Source organism: Azolla caroliniana, unplaced genomic scaffold, assembly GCF_043228905.1.
Source record: "Azolla caroliniana isolate FFs.n. ecotype wild unplaced genomic scaffold, voAzoCaro1.0.p SCAF_9, whole genome shotgun sequence".
NCBI classification, from domain to species: domain Eukaryota; kingdom Viridiplantae; phylum Streptophyta; class Polypodiopsida; order Salviniales; family Salviniaceae; genus Azolla; species Azolla caroliniana.
Window position 1 is genome coordinate 520,324 of NW_028230444.1, and position 16,894 is coordinate 537,217.

Here is a 16,894-nt window from a genome sequence, read left to right on the forward strand (position 1 = left end):
ATGGCCATGGTCTTCCTGCACCCGCCATGGCCAACATGCATCATGCCCATCTCTACCCTCTCCCGGCACGCATCCATCAGATGTACTCTACTCGATCTCTTCTTCCTTTTCTCCTCCTTCTGTTTCTGTTTCTGCTTCTGGTTCTCATGACCAGTTACATTTGCGATTTCTTCCATGGCCAGAGGATCAATGACGCAGGAGTCCTTGGAAACGCCACACCCCATATCAGCACAGAGATTCGTGTCTCGGTTTCTCTGTCCTCTGTCTCCCTCCCTATGTATGTATGTATGTCTATGTCTCTGTCTGCTGCTGGAAACCAGATTTCCTACCATTAAACCTGCACGGAATTCCTAATCTTCGCGAGGATCAAAGAAGAAACCAAGAATCCCCAGGTTGGAAGGGGCGCCTTCCCTCTCCGCCGTTGGATGAGTGAGTAGTAGTCGCAGGTACTGGAACCATCTCCGCCCTACATGCATCCTGTCCGTCCATGCTCCTACTCCTACGTACGTATGTATGTACGTATGTATGTATGCTATGGTGTATGTGTGTATGTATGTATGTACGTATGTATGATGTATGGAATGCGGATCCATGGCTATGTATGATGCCTCACAAAGGCCTCGTAAAAGTTCCACAACGTCATAAATCGCTCACCTTCAAAAGTGTGTGCATTCATCGAGCACACTCATTGATTTGCCACTAGTTTCATATGGACAATTCGACATGGTTGTACCGCTAAAATTGGTCCAGTAGATGGCATGCATGCGTACATGCACAAGAAGGCCTCCTAATAAGTCCCATAATGCTCTTAATCTAGGTAGGTTGTCGGATTGACCATAGGTTCAAGCCTCTTGCCAACAACATTTTCATACCTCTTCTAATCAACTCATGTGAGATTTTTATTTTATTTTTATCATTGGTGTCATGTTCAAGGATACATGTTGTCATTTTTATGTTTGAGAATGCAAAATATATATCACATGGGCATGTTTGCATTCCTATGTTATACCTAAAGTCCAAGTCAATATTGGTGTAGGGATGTTGATACTTCTTATAATGAAACTAACAATCTATTTAGGGAGGCAAACTCTTGTTAAGTACTATCCCAATTGAGGTTGTTTATGCATTGACTAGTTAGTTATTTATGACATCGTAATATTGTCAACATTGACTCAAGTAGGCCGAGTTCTTTTTTGGATATGTTCAAGATGGCAAATTCCTTTGATTGTTTAGGAATCTGAAAAACCTTAGAGACATTTCCACAACCTATATCCAAAGAACTGGTTCTTTGAGAACTCAAGTATATATTTTGCCTCTATATTCCTGAGGATAGTTTGACAAATTCCACATAATGTGAACGCATCAAATGGTGTTGATTGTTGTGCATAGGTGGTGACTACAAATATGTGTGAGATTTATCATCGGCATGAAATGTGAATCACACACAATATGTGTGAGATTTAATCATGGACATGAAATGTCAATCATGTAGAGGGTAGACTGCTCGAGTCATCGTGAAACCGCAATCACGATGAGGGCTCTCGGACGGAGAAGGCTTATTCTAGAAGGAGTCGTCATGAAATCTCGATCATATCGAGGGGTTCCAAAGAAGGGAAAGAATAAGAGCCCTAGGGTTAGGGTTAGGTTTTTTTTTTAGGTTGTGTCTTTCTTTATAACTTTCAATCACAAACGGCTATAAAACAACTGAAAGAGCTCAAACGTATTTACATTTGTGTCCTGAAACGTTCCCGCCTTTGTTTACAAAGATAGCCTACGACCGTTTCTGGCCTACATTACTCTCTCTCGTCTCTGTGTCTCTGTCTGTGTCTGTTTCTGCACTTTCGATTCTCTCTGTCTCTGATTGCGCCTCTCTCTCTCTCTCATGGGTTTGATTAATATGAATATGGATATGGATTCCTACCCTCGCCCTGTCGTCCGCCCATGGAAGCTCTTCTTCTCTGCCAAGACAAAGGACTTCTCCGCAGACCTGAATATGCAGCATCGCCCCCACCGCTCCCTCCTCTCCTTCCTCCCCAGTAAACAGCACACCTCCAATGATCCATCCGTCTCTATCTCCCTGCGCATCAGGATCCATAACCTCATCCTCAGGATCAGGATCGCTGCCGGGAAGATGAAGGAAATGAAACTTCTACAAAGGTTTCACAGGTTCCGGAAGGTGACTGTGCTCGACGTTAAGCCGTCTGATCACACGAACAAGAACTGCACGGCAATATCTGCTGTTCCTTTTTGTCCATTTCCTCATATCTTATACAACTCCCCGAAATGGAAGGGGAATGGGTTTGTTTATGGTTCCATATGCGTAGGTACATTCGTTTTTCTTGTGTCTCGACGTTGTGCTAGCTTTCTTCACTTTCCTGTGTTTTGCTTAATGAGAGCAGGTACCTCCATCGCTGGACTAATCGCTAAGAATAAAAAAAGTGCTTCCTTTGTCAATTCCTCGTCCTCACTTTCTGCTCGCATATGGCAAGGCATAAAAAAGTCAGCTACTTTATCCCGGGTAAATACGAAGATACCTCTTCTTGTTCATCACCAGAGAGACAAGAAAATACATTACGATTTCTGTGTTTCGTTTTCCACATCGTCTACTTCTCGATCATCGAAACAAGAAAAAGAAGAACCTTTATCTACTTTTTCTGTATTTAGTTCTTCTTACACATCAGAACGTTAAGAAATTCCATTCATCTTTCTTCTTTTTATTCAGCACTACTAATTTACATAATCTTTGTCTCATTTGGATCGAAACGATTCGTTTCTGTATTTTGATTCTTGCAGGTTGTGTTGTCTATGTTCTTTCCCAAGCGATTTGTTGTCACAGCAATATTAACTATCGGGATCGGTTTGCTGTTGATGGTAAAGATATGAACGATTTTTGTCTGGTTCAGTTAATAAACACAGTGAAGGAATTAGCTTCTCAGAATGTTTTATGTCTGTGGATGGATCATTATGACAGAGAAAATCAAATAATTCGATGGAAAGAAAGAAGAAACGGATGGGGAATAGGCTTTTGTCAGCCATGAAACTGGTTAGATCAGAAATGTTTTAATTTATTTCGTTTCCTTCATGTTATAATAAATGTGTGTCTAGTTTGTGTACCCTTTGTATATTCTCGGGGAGTTCAAAACCCTTTCAATATGTGCAGATGAGATATTGGTGGAAGCACGTAGCGATGAAGCATGCTGTATGTCTTGTGGTTTTGGTTGCTGTTGTCTTCAACATTTTTTGCTCACGATCAAAACAGTGATGAAGGGCCAGAGAAAAAAAGAGATCTACATAACTTCAGCAGAGATATTGTGAAGAACAATCTAAAAGATTTGCATCTATGTCTTGATCAAACAAGAAGAAAACCCATACACACTCGGTCTCCTTGTAATGATATCATGCTGAAAACAGAGTAGAGGAATCAGTGTAATGGCATCATGCAGAGATTAAAGTGTAATGATATTGTGATGCAGAGATTAAAGTTTAACAAGATTTTGTTAGAAGCTTCTAACAATCAAAAACTGTAACTGAACATTGTCCTTATTTATCTGAACACGCTCCAAATTACAGCAATCCGCTTGATCTGAGTAATGGGATGATGCAGCCAAGCAAGGGTTTTTGAGTGGCTGAATTTCAAAGTTGTGATCCAGTGAGTAGACTTGGACAAAATCACGTTGTTAGAAGCTTCTAACCAAATCAACTGTGCTTGCAGCACCGGCTATATATATGATGGCCGGAAGTTTCTCGAGTGCGAGATTTGTATCTGCAAACTAAAGACATGCATGTATATGTAGATGTATAAAGGTATATCTACTGCTTGGACAAAATCACGTTGTTAGAAGCTTCTAACCAAATCAACTGTGCTTGCAGCACCGGCTATATATATGATGGCCAGAAGTTTCTCGAGTGCGAGATTTGTATCTGCAAACTAAAGACATGCAGGACAAAATCACGTTGTTAGAAGCTTCTAACCAAATCAACTGTGCTTGCAGCACCGGCTATATATATGATGGCCAGAAGTTTCTCGAGTGCGAGATTTGTATCTGCAAACTAAAGACATGCATGTATATGTAGATGTATAAAGGTATATCTACTGGAAGTGATGCTGATATGTTATGTTTTAGAAATCACAAATTTTGTGATCTTCTAACAAATTCATAAGAGTAATGACAAAATTTCAGAATGATCTATCTAAACTTCTTTGTATATACAACGTTGCGTTCTTGAACTGAAGATTTCCCGATAAAACATACATGTTCACACATAACATAGAATATGAGGATTCTGGGATAAAACATGCTCATGCAAAGATCTCCCCACTTCTAGTGTTTTAAACAATGTGCGGCATTGCAATGATTAAAAGGCTCTGTGCATTGTAGTGCTGGGGCATGGAAGGGTTGATTAGTTAATGTTTGTAACATTGCAATGTTGAAAGTCTCTGTGCATTATATCGTTGAAGTTTTGAAGGCTAGGTGATAGATTGTACAGACCTTCTAATTCATATGAGTTGAGAATATGAAAAGATAATGTGTATATGATTGGTTAATGATAATTGTAAAGATTATATAGTATTTCTCATTGTTTAAAGGGAAAAGTACTAGGATACCCTTGGAAGTTCGTCTATTTACCAGAATGCTCTTGGAAGTTTCAAATTTACCAAACTACTTATGTCCAAAAAAACCTCCTTCCATAAGTTATAAAATTTTACAAATGAGATGATTATGTACAAATCCTTATAGGGATGCGATAGTTCTATCTTATGTGGATGCCCATTGACCCAAGAAAGGGAGAGGACGACCATTGTTGGATGAAGGCTATTCGTTGTCTTTCAACTCCATCATAGTTGCCCTTGAGGCCATCATATTGGCTCTTTAGAGTGGCTACAATTTCATTCCATATCTCTTGTAGTAACATTGTTGGATGCACAGTTTGGTTGGAGAAGACCTGTCTACATCGTTGTTTCCATAGAATCTAAAGAGTTATTAGGCTGACCAATTCCAACACAATTTGAGATTTGTCATTAAGAGGAGTTGCGTGGACATTGCTGATGGTGGAGAAAAAAACCTCTTGTGATTTTATCACCAAAGTCATCCCCTCCTAATGCTCGTATACGGGAGAGCTAAGGTTCCCACGTTGGACACTCTACACAATTAGGAGAGCTAAGGTTCCCACATTGCCATGCTCCCACCGATAGTGACTTATGTATTAATAGCCATTGGAACGTGGTAATTGGCCTCACGTATTGTTGTTTCTAGATTTTCTGTCAAAACTTGGTGATAATTGTGTGAGGAACTTGATATGTGTGCCAAAGCTTTGCAAGAGTTGGCTCTCGGGCAGTTTGAGTAGCTAGGATGTGGCAACCCAATCTAGTTGTAAATTGGAAGAAAGGGATAGGTTTGTTTCCTTGCTCCTCTGCTTAAGGACCACGCCATGTCCATTGCAAACGGTCCCAACTGACCTTACGTAGCCATGTGTTTTCATGAGTACATATGTGCCAATCGGGTTGTACTTTGATCGGATCAGGATCTACAATCCATTTAGGACCAGTATACGCGAGTACTCGAATTGCGTTATTCTGTGTTGGTGTCTCAATGTCTCGGAATTCAGAGGCTTCGATCCAGTCTAGTGATCCCCTACCTCTCGGGATCAAAGATCCCTCCTCCTCGTAGAGGGGATCAATAAGACCCAATCCCCCTCTTGACTTAGGTGTTGTGAGTATAGGTCATGCCACCTTGGCACGAGTTACATGATATTCCTTACCAGACCAAATGTAGTTGCGTACTAGTCGTTGAATCTGATGTATATTGTCCTTGGAGATTGTCTAACATGATAGATTGTACCATGCTACTTTATAAAGTAATTATACACTCAAATCTTTGGTAAATAGGGCTAGGTTGGGTCCATTTCTTCCATCTTTGGTAAATAGGGCTTGTAGGTTTGAGTGTATAATTACTTCTAGGGGCATTCTGGTAAATAGACGAACTTCTAGGGGTATCCTAATACTTTTCCCTTGTTTAAAAGATACATACTATTTGCCATTTTAAACATGTGCCAATATTATAACCCAACATTTCATTTTCAAGTGTTTTAGAACCATACCCTCACCAAGTGAGCCGTTGGGAAGTTTATTATCTATGGTCAACTTCCTTCGAGTAGGTTTCCCCAACTAAATGGGATGATATTGTAACTTGTGGTATTGGACCTTCTGGATAGATTACAATCCGTTAGTGCTTTTGCTTCTAATGCTGGGAATTTCCTAACTGAGTGCCTTTAGTGAAAATTCTGTCTAAAAAGGTGCTTTATTTTAGTGGCAAAATCCTTATGGAATTTTTACCAATGACTAACTTCTTGAGAGTATGTTCACCAAACTTTCATGTGGGTTCTTTCAACACACACCTTCAATCTCCAACTTGGTGTCAAATCTTTGGCAATCTTATACTATAGTAGCTTTAGAGTTTAGACAATCTCTATTTGCACATACTCGTTACTTATGTGATTTCCATAATGTTTTCTTTCATTTTTTATGCTCGCGTTCTTGATTGCGTGGTGCTTATCTTTCTTTAATTGTTCCATGCTCTTCTTTGTTATCCGACTTAGTTGCCAATAGGGATCGGCAATGGTTCGGTTTAGGCTTAGCCGGTTTGGCCTTATCTAAGCCAAACTAGTTAAGCCTAAACCGTTTTGGGGTTCTCAAACCTGAACCAAACCGATCCTAAACCAGTTTGGGAAACAACTTGAAAATCGGCTTGTCAAACGGTTTGGAAACCTCCCTCACTCTCTCTCTCTTAGACGATCCACTATGTAGAATACAAGCTCCTGGCCTCTCTCCCTCTATCACAAGTTTGTAAACGGCTTAACTGATTTCAGCTGGTGTGGTGAGGCTCAAGCCGAGCCGAGCCGAGCCGAGCCTCTAAGTGGGTTTAGCCTTGAGCCGAGTTGAGCCTTTGTCGATCCCTAGTTGCCAACTATTTACAAGGATCTGTGTAACATATAAATTTACTAGGACTAAGGCTCTAAATATCTCACTCTTTAGAGTGAAGATTTTCTAATAAATGCATCTCTCTTACTTTTAATGACTTTTGGCCAATATTCATATTAAAAAATGTTTTGTGAAATTGAAAGGCTTCTCCTTATTAATCTAAATATCATAACGTGTCTCTTTCTTCTTCCTTACTCTCCTTTGTTGTAAGTCTCTTTGCTTTGTTTCTACCTCATCTTGTGTGTGCCTATTTGTTTATTATCTTCCTTGCTCTCATCTGTCACATGAACGTGAGCAATGGCATAATAAGATGACACCATTGATTTTGGGTAAGCCATTATTTATGATGTCAATGGTGGTGGTGTTGTTATCACATTAATAACAAGAAGTTACTTAACCAAGAACTACAACTAGATTAAAAATATATTGTCTTCCTTATCTTGTATTGAAGTAATTCACTTGCACAACATCCTACTGAATCCTAGAGTGAATGTTGAAGAAAGTGATGGTTTATCATTAATCGTTGAGTCAAGCAAATGATTGGACGCCCAATTGATGGCATATCAAGGGAGTTGATCAAAATCTTCGGGGAAACTATCCCACAAGGTTTCCGTGTGTGATTTATCATGTCTATGTCACCTAGTACAGTCGAAAAGCTTTGTAAGTAATCTATCTTTCGTTACATGGGTGTTTGGCAATAAAATTTAGTTGTAAAAGAGCTAAGACTCTAAATATCCCACTCTTTAAAGTGAGGATTCTGTAATGAATCCACAAATCTAGATCTTTATATCTCATTATGACTTTTGGACATTCAACAATGTAATAAAAGGCCGATATTTATTTTCAGATACTTTTTCTTACCAATTAAAACATTTGGTCTCTCTTTTTTCCAACTTGTTGCAAGCTACCAACAGCTTTGGTGCCCCTTCCATAGTACAAGGGCAAATGATGGTTACTTACCAACTTCTTTCATATGGAGGTGTGGTCTTCTCTCTAGAACACCTATATAATACACATTCAGAGTCAAAGTAATGAGTATGGCCTTGCTTCATAAGCATTTTACAAACCCGGACTCAAAATTTCAATTGACACTTTTGGATTTTCTCTCACAAAATTCTTGTTGATTAGTTGAGACATGAATGAGGTTCTAGGTGATCAAAGTTCTTTAGCTTGTTGCTTGCACAAGGGCATATTATTCTCTTTAGAAATTCTCTATATAGGTTATCCATCCAAGTTATCAACTATGGCCTCTTGTGTCATGGGCAATAAAGCATGGAAATCCAATGAGATCCTTGTAGGTTATGACAAAAGCAAATGTGCCACATGTTCCTTTACAAGCAGATGAATGGTGAATGTTGATAACTCTATAAGTATTTAGACGTGACACTCTACATTCCAAGGAATGTAAAACGCTATTGATATAAGTGGAATACAATTGCCGTATGCCATCCATCCATCCCCCCAAACTTTGAACCTAAAATTATTATTGGATTGTTGTCACGTTTGTCCTTGAAATACAGCAAATGATGTTTGTTCTACTATTTAATGACTATTGTTGGGAAATGGTTTACTAGACGATGTGTGTTTTTAATACTTGAAAGTACATGTAAAACTATGGTTGGGATACTAAAATTAGATGCATAAATTTATACTCTTAATAACAATTTCCAATTGACATTAACTCCAAGGTACTGAAAATAAGGTGAATTTGGGGAAGGAAACATGATGGACATGACGTGACTACTATTACCAACATTAGAAATCTCAACTCTTGAGGGCTTTTGGTGAGCCTTATTTCCGTAACGTTTTGTCCTATGTTGATTGCCATGTTTCGCAAGGCTGCCCGTGCAGATAGATAGTAGTTCCCTTTGGACCAAAGAGATTCGGAAGACATGGTAATGTCCGGCCCCGCGCCAGAGGTCCCGGAAGAAAAGAGATTGGTGCACACCATGCCCGAAAACATGACAAACAGGGAAACGTAACAAATAGAGTGTAGATTCTATGCATATGTATATATATGACCGTTGAGGAGGAGGAGCTCCCAAGGGCTACTAATAATGTAGCCCCGTTTTTCCCGCCCATTCCGTTTCACACCTGGCCATTGGACTTGGACTTTCTGCAATTCTCCACGATAACCCCCGCCCCTGCACTTCTGTTCCAGTCTCGGCTTTCACTAATTACGAGCGTACCCCTGGGCTTCTTTTCACAGACAGCACAGACAGTCAGACAGACAGAGAAGAAAGCTTCTTCCTCCACTCTTCTTCTATAGGCTAGCTATAGCTATGGCGCGGCGCTCTCCATTATAATTGCCTCTGCTACCCCACCCACACCATCTTCTTCTGTTCTCACTGGATTTCGTCAGTTCAGTTCCTTTCATCAGAATCCATGGCTTCTTCTTCTTCTTCATCTTCTCCCTGGACCTTCCTCCTCTTCACGCTCTGCTACTTCATCTCTGTGCTTTCCTCCTTCTCCTCTTCCGCCGACCTCTCCGGCCTCTTCTACACCACTTCCACCACAGACCATGTGCAGTATGTGGATGAGGGAAGAGAGATCCACTTAGCTCTGGACCAGAAGAATGGTATGTGGAATCGATCGCCTCCTCCTTTGAGCTGGGCTAAAAAACCCTAAATCCAAATTTTTCTGTCTCTCTTTGGGTAAAACCCTAGATTTTCTGTGTCTGGTTTTTTGTTGCAGCGTCTGGCTTCCAGTCCTATGATGCCTTTGTGTTCGGATACTTCAACATGAGGATTAAGCTGGTGCCTGGGGACTCAGCGGGAACAGTCACCACATACTACGTACTCAGAAACTAGCTCTGAACATATGAATACATTCAATTCAATGTTAATCCTGGTCTCTTGATGATGATGATAATTAAGAAATCTGAACTGTCGGCGGTGATTTTTGTTGTATGATTGATTCAGTTCTCGTCGATCGGAGACGACCACGACGAGCTGGACTTCGAATTCCTGGGGAACTCTAGCGGTGAGCCATTGATCCTGCAGACCAATGTGTTCTCGAGCGGCCATGGCGAGCGCGAGCAGAGAATCCTCCTGTGGTTCGACCCCACCGCCGACTTCCACAACTACACGATCCTCTGGAACCTGCACCAAGTCGTGTAAGATCAGAATCCGAGCTTCGCCATATCCGAACCAAAATGCTTCTGTCGCATTGCATTGCATCTCTGTGTTTCTTGATTTCGATTTCCTTTCTCTTTCGGCTGCGCAGATTCTTTGTGGATGAGGTCCCGATCAGGGTCTTCCCCAACATTGAGGCGCAGACAGGTCTGCCTTACCTGCATAACCGATCCATGAATGTCTTCGCCACCATCTGGGATGGCGACAGTTGGGCCACCGAAGGCGGCCGCGTCAAAATCAACTGGACGCACGCCCCCTTCGTCGCCTCCTACAGGGATTTCTCTGCAGATGCCTGCAGTAGATCCTCCTTGTCTGCGCCTGAATCGGCGACTGCCTACTCTGAGTGCGCAGCCTCCAAATGGTGGAATGGAGCAGCATACCAAGGGTTGGATGAGTCCCAGATCACGCAGTTGAAGTGGGTGCAGAGCAAAATGACTGTGTATGATTACTGCACAGATTTCGTCAGGTATAATGTTACTCCACCCGAATGCCTCTACCAGTTCAATCCTGTGTTCTCCACCAATGCATCATCTCCATCTCCATCTCCATCTCCATCTCCATCTCCATCTCCATCTGTACTACCTTCTTCTACCTCTTCACCATCGCCATCTCCACTATCATCATCTTCTATCTCACCTTCATCATCATCCCCATCCCCATCGCTATCGCCATATCCATCTCCTTCACCAATGTCTCCTATTTCTCTGGCATCTAGTTTGAATTCTGGCCCTCCCGCATCTCCTCAGGGATCGAACTCTCATCGATTCCTTATCTTGACGCCTTTCGCTTTTCTCCTGACATTCATTAATGCTGCAATTCTTTTCTCTTCTTCAATATTTCTGTGAACGAAGAAATCCCGCATCACATAAGGTCCTTCATCCGAGTCCTAATATCACAAAAACCCTAAACCCTAATCTGGACATTGTGTGATGGAGGATGTGACACTTCCAATTTTGATCATTTTATCATTACATTTTTCTTTGATTGACGCCAAAACAGAATTGGTTTGCTTGCCACACAATGGACTCTTTTCTTTTCTAGAATGTGGGCAGTCATCGAATAAGCAATGTGGAAAGGATTTGCGTCCTGGTTCATTGATTTCGAAGCTCTGTAACACTATTGCAATTGTCCAAATGACCTGTTTGTTTCTATTCGTTAATATGTTGAATTAGGGTTCGCCATTGTAATTCTTATTATTGACATATACATATGTTAACGTGTAATTTGTGATGTCTGTTGGTAACTTCAGAATGTGGTGAATGTTTGTTAGGGGGGATTGATTGCTAGCATTCGAAATGATGTCCGATTCAATGCTGCCTGAAAGCAATGTGATTACTGTCTTTTGTAAATGTGTGAATTTAAGGAAGGATCGAAAATTTATTGAAATGTTGAATATATGGTAATCGATCGATCTGGGCACAAAATAGTCTACATGAATTGTAGAAAGTGTTTATGGAATTGAAAGGGTTTTTATTTTTAGACTATATGTTTGAGGCATCATTCAATTCTAATATCACAGAACTAGTGGGGTCTCTCCCACTTTATTGCACCTTCAATTCCTGTACTAGTCATGGTTTTGATTGTGTGTGGGTTAATGGAAATATGTTCACTCTTGACACTTCTATTCGATTGGTGTCTGATCGAAAATTTATTGAAATGTTGAATATATGGTAATCGATCGATCTGGCCACAAAATAGGCTACATGAATTGTAGAAAGGGTTTATAAAGGGTTTTTATTTTTAGACTATATGTTTGAGGCATCATTCAATTCTAATATCACAGAACTAGTGGGGTCTCTCCCACTTTATTGCACCTTCAATTCCTATACTAGTCATGGTTTTGATTGTGTGGGTTAATGGAAATATGTTCACTCTTGACACTTCTATTCGATTGGGCAGAGTGTGTTGTTGCCGAACATTTATATCTTGAGAGTGTTGTTGCCTAACATTTATCTCTCGATGATCCGACCTACATTCCCCAATGTATATATTATATACATACATCTCATGAGTGTGGGAGGAAGACATGTAATTCGATCCTTGGGTAATGACGGTGCTAAACATTTATGTACATATTTGTCGAGGTATGGTGATATGCAAACTCAATGAACCTGGTGATTCACTTTTGTTTTACTACAACAGGACATGTATATGGGTGATAAATAACGGACTTTAATGCTTGATTGGTTGCCTATTTTTTGCATTGTCTGGCGCCTACAGGTGGTGTAAATCCAACTGAAAGTACGCGTTTTTTTGGTCAAAGAGACATCATAATCAGACTCCCTTTTGCCGTATTTTGATTTCAAATGTTTGCAAATAAGTTGGTCGACACATGATAGGCACCACTTGCTTGGTGTAGTTGTTTAAAGTTTTCCTAGCGAACTACGAAAAAATTATGTTCTCATTCTTGAGGGTTTGTCCAAGAGGAGGGCCTCTAGATGTGCATCATTTGTTTGCTTACCGAAATTTCGGAATTTCAATTGTCCTTGTAACCCACAAAATAATTGTTCACCATTTATGGACATGTTCTTTCTCTTAGTTTCAAACAATATTTTATTGTCTTTATAATAAAAGTCTCATTTGTTAGAGGACATATGATTTAAGTATGTACAAGGGACAATATGGATTGACTAATTTCCATGTCAATATATGTAGGCACACTATACTGCAAATCGTTTCAACTTTACAATGTAACACGCCAATGCAATGTAGAATGCTTTGTCCTGGTAAATTTTGCTTTTTAAACATTTTGACATAACTTGGATGGTATCAAGATTGAGAATAGAATGAGATCTTACACACACTTTCATACACAAATCACATCGTACTATAGTGGATGACATCCTCCAGTCAAATGTGCCAGAAAATATCCACACATACTCTCTTTTTAAATTGGCTACTATGCATGTATGTCGAGTAAGTTTTGGAGGTCTCTGATTTGTCGTGATCTCAAGTTTGAATGCTCATTGTGTGAGGGGGTCCAAACGAGTAGACATTTATTTAAGTGCCTTCAAACAAGCTTTGAAGGAGCATATGTCAATGTCCTAACATAAAGTGTGTGTTAATCATTAGTTGCCAAGATGCTAACACCCAGTTCAGCAAAAAAGATTTTGCAAGAACCGATGACATTTCAGTACCCTGTGTAGTTTAAAGACATAACGATCACCGTCCGTTTAGTATCTTAAAGATATGAAGGATTATGTGGAGATTAATTAGCTTGATTATAATAATCGCCTTATTTTTGGCACAACAAACACTTGCTCACAATAACCCAAAACAATCGGATTTTAAATGGGTTTCTCAAAAAAGGAATCATTGTTGGTCATGTTCTCACTATGTATCTATCTATAGATACTGTCAATCCAACTTAAAGCATACACTTGCCAAAGTGGATATCTCAATTACTCTTTTTGTTCCAAATATTATCACTCTTACTGAATACTTTATAAATATAATACTTGAAAGTCATATGTCTTCGATCATTGTTAATTTGTCAAAAAGGCACAGGATATTAGTACCATCCTCTTTAGCAATCCACATGTTAATATATTTATTGATTGAAGAAATCAAATTTCTATAATAGAAAAGACGTCTCATGCACTCGTATGTTGTGACCAACCTCGTGATTTGACACACACCGAACAATTTCATAGGGCATGTGGGTAACTTTCAAGCAAGCTTATCCTATTTTATTGTTGCAATATGTCAATTTTCAAAAACCCATTGAAGTAAAATAATCATTTCAATTCAATGTACATCTTGTGTGTGTGTGTGTGTGTGTGCGCGCGCGCGCGTTTATACAACAATGCAATACATCGCTAAACCAAAGTTGTTAGAGACCAAAGAAACCGATTTTAGATATTGTTCTCACAATGCCATGGGATTTCCTTATTCATCGAAAAGTGAAACACGTAACATCTTGGTGTGGTTACTTCTAGTAACTCTTGTACTTTACAACATTTGAGGTTGTAGGTTTAAGTGTCAAACATTTAATCGGTTTGATGATGTGATCATTATTAAAATTGAAACTATACACTTTTAAGTCTGATTGCAATCTATATGAAAAGAGAAACTATGAATTCTAAGTTCCACTTGTGGGTTCAAGTGTCAAACATCTAATTGATTTGATGTTTCGATCTTTATAAAAAAGGGTAAACTACCAATTCCACGTTTGGTAAGAGAAAGTTCTTGGGGCAACAGAGAGAAAGTTGCGATTTGTAGGTTCCAACTTCGAAGTCTCAAACATGTTCATTTTCTGAGATTGAGATGATTACAAGAAAAGGGTAACTATCAATTCTACCTTCCGTAAAAATCTTGGGGATAGTGTGTGAGTAGGGGGGTATGTTTTCACAGATAAGGCCAAAACATGTAAAGCAAAGAGACTTAAAAGATCGAACCAATTACATTACGATTCATCATGAGTGGTCGAATTGTGTTTTTCAAAATCAATTGGGCTAGTTTTTATATTATCTTTATTTTGAGGTGCACTTCACTTATAAAAAAAGTTTCATTGTCCAAACATAAAAAACACCCATTTAAATGAACACGGTATCAATGTTATTTTAGAAAAGTGGAGGGATATTGACCTCTGAAAAAAGGAAATCACAACTCAAATATTTGCAAAAGTTCGTTGCCGCATTTGCATCGTGCAGAATAATGGGCCAATTGAAACGGTTAGAAAACATTAGCTTGAGGTTCCCTATGATCATTGATTAGAATGAATGTGCTATTCATTGCTCGGAAGCTGGAAAGAGGGTTTATTATGAATTTGAGAACATATGCATAGAAGAGAAATCAAAAGTTGGCTTGTCAAGAAAGATCACTATGACACTTGGGTAAGACAATTGCTTCCATATAGAGTTTAGGGTAGTAATTACTAATAAAATTGTTCCAAGTTCAAGGGAGTTTCAACAAGAGTTTTCTTATAAAATTTCTAGTCAAGAGTCAAGACATAAATGGCATGCATGCATGCTGCTACTTCATAAGACTATATAATTTCCTTCTCTTTTAATAGAGATCGATGGCGCGCAGGCATGGCGTGAAGGAGTGGCGTGAAGGAGCAGGAGCGGGTGCACGCTGAGGAACGCACGCGCTACCCAACAGAGCCAGAGGCGCCAACTGCTGTCCAAGCCGTCACACTGGAGAACTGCAGGTAATAAGCAGCAGAGCGTTGGCGGGAGCAAACGCAGCAGAGCGCGGAGTGGGAGCAGCAGGAAAAGGCGTGCAGGAGCAGGAGTAGGTGCACACTGAGGAACACGCGCGCTGTCCAACAGAGTAAGAGGAGGAGCACAACGCCAATTGCTGTCCAGGGGGAAGGGAAGAACAACACATACAACCTAGGCTCGCAAGACACATAACTCGCTATGATGGGAGGAATCAAGCTTCCACCAGCGTCCAATTTGCTCGATGAAGAAGGTGGATCAGATCTCGCCATTACCCTGTCCCCCGAGGCTAACCGTGTCTTAGCGGAAGAAATCGAACGCCTACGGCGTACCTCCTTCGTATGTAGGTTTCTGGCAGGTAGACCAAGTCGGGGCATGGTTCGGGACATGTTTCAGGTGGCTGTGTTGGAGAACATGCCGGTAATCAAGAGTGTCAGGGGTTTAGGGAAAAACTTCTTCCACATTGAATTAGGTAATGACTCGCTGGCGCAGCCATTGGTCGAGCTCAAGGTACTCGAACTGAAGTACGGCAAGGTGTTGCTCCAACCATGGTCACCAGGGTTCAATCCGATCGAAGAGTTACGGAAACTCAACAACCCTAGGGTGATCACCGCAACATTTCCTGGCCTCCCTCCACATTTGTACCATCTGCTCCCTCTTTTTGGCGAACAAGTAGGAATGATATGCCCTCAAAAAGCGTCAATGGCAGACACAGTCGCAGAGGTGCCCAAGTTGCGTATCTTGGTGCTTTCCCTCCATGGACTTCCATCAAGGATTAGACTCTACTCTGAGGAGTTAGGCCTCACAGTGGTAAAAGTGGTTTTTGAGGGACTCCCGGGGCAGTGTTTCATTTGCAAACAGACAGGACACCTAGCTAAGGAGTGTCCTCGTAAGATTGGAAAGGGAAGCTCGGGACCACGACCCTCGGGCAAAGTCGGGACATCCAAGGGTGAAGAAGCTCCTTGGATATCCGTTAAGAAGAAGGGGAAACTTGGAGGCCTAGGTGCCTCCTCTCCCGCCCTCTTTCATGACCACCCCCTTGAAAGAAGTCCTGCCACCTTGTCACCAGCAAGCGTGGACGAGCAACCCTTGAAACGAGTAAAGATCCTCTCCAGGAGTGCCAAGGCACCCGACCTACAGGTGAGAGCTACCAACAGATTTACACTTCTTCAAGGGTTAGGGGATGGCGACCCAGCAGCGCTAGCAGCAATGCTGTCCCCGTGCGACTCCTCACGCCTTCCCCTGCGGGAGCCCGAACTCGTGTTCTCCACCCCGATGGAGATGCAACCCCAACTTGTACCGTCCACCCCGGAAGAGAAGCTGGCACAGCCCCCCCTCCCGGTGGAGCGGGAATGTGGTAGTGGCCTCAGATTAGTGAAATCGTGGATCCGGACGGGCAAGCTCAAGGACAAAGAAAAGGGTAAGATAGGAAGACCAACACCTGGTTTGGCGACGACTCTGTTAGATAGAGGGGTGCAAGTTGTGCCACCGCTTCGGAGCACAAATGTATCGCGGGATCTATTTGAAGCGGGTCGAGAACGATCGGCTGAGAATCTTGTAGGGGATTTGCAGCCTGCAGTGGAGACCATACCCCCCGAAACAGGTGTTAGTTTGCCCCA

The 16,894-nt window shown here is 41.1% G+C and overlaps 2 protein-coding genes across 3 annotated transcripts; both read left to right on the top strand.

The window, feature by feature from the left end:
* Positions 1-1,865: 1,865 nt before the first annotated feature.
* Positions 1,866-3,893, top strand: LOC147859692 (uncharacterized). Its single transcript, XM_087324172.1, has 4 exons — positions 1,866-2,518; positions 2,794-2,871; positions 2,972-3,043; positions 3,161-3,893. The coding sequence occupies exons 1-4, from the start codon at positions 1,883-1,885 to the stop codon at positions 3,260-3,262; spliced, it is 888 nt and encodes a 295-aa protein (XP_087180298.1). The 5' UTR covers positions 1,866-1,882; the 3' UTR covers positions 3,263-3,893.
* A 5,343-nt stretch (positions 3,894-9,236) lies between these two features.
* LOC147859693 (putative xyloglucan endotransglucosylase/hydrolase protein 5) lies at positions 9,237-11,264 on the top strand. Of its 2 annotated transcripts, XR_015530264.1 has the most exons (5): positions 9,237-9,557; positions 9,674-9,774; positions 9,901-10,094; positions 10,205-11,157; positions 11,190-11,264. XR_015530264.1 is itself a non-coding variant. In XM_087324928.1 (4 exons), exons 1-4 carry the CDS (start codon positions 9,365-9,367, stop codon positions 10,956-10,958), a joined length of 1,242 nt encoding a protein of 413 aa, XP_087181054.1. In that variant the 5' UTR covers positions 9,237-9,364; the 3' UTR covers positions 10,959-11,264. The 2 variants fall into 2 exon arrangements, 1 of the variants encoding a protein (XP_087181054.1); XM_087324928.1 differs by having other exon boundaries at positions 10,205-11,264.
* Positions 11,265-16,894: the final 5,630 nt, after the last annotated feature.

What these genes read in the sequence shown, in the direction of transcription:
- LOC147859692 (XM_087324172.1), top strand. Translation starts at nt 1,883, where the DNA reads ATGGGTTTGATTAATATGAATATGGATATGGATTCCTACCCTCGCCCT. An exon ending in AGTCAGCTACTTTATCCCGG is followed by an intron (nt 2,519 to 2,793) that starts GTAAATACGAAG and finishes TGATTCTTGCAG; the next exon opens with GTTGTGTTGTCTATGTTCTT. An exon ending in TTTTGTCAGCCATGAAACTG is followed by an intron (nt 3,044 to 3,160) that starts GTTAGATCAGAA and finishes CAATATGTGCAG; the next exon opens with ATGAGATATTGGTGGAAGCA.
- LOC147859693 (XM_087324928.1), top strand. Translation starts at nt 9,365, where the DNA reads ATGGCTTCTTCTTCTTCTTCATCTTCTCCCTGGACCTTCCTCCTCTTC. An exon ending in AGCTCTGGACCAGAAGAATG is followed by an intron (nt 9,558 to 9,673) that starts GTATGTGGAATC and finishes TTTTTGTTGCAG; the next exon opens with CGTCTGGCTTCCAGTCCTAT. An exon ending in TGGAACCTGCACCAAGTCGT is followed by an intron (nt 10,095 to 10,204) that starts GTAAGATCAGAA and finishes TCGGCTGCGCAG; the next exon opens with ATTCTTTGTGGATGAGGTCC.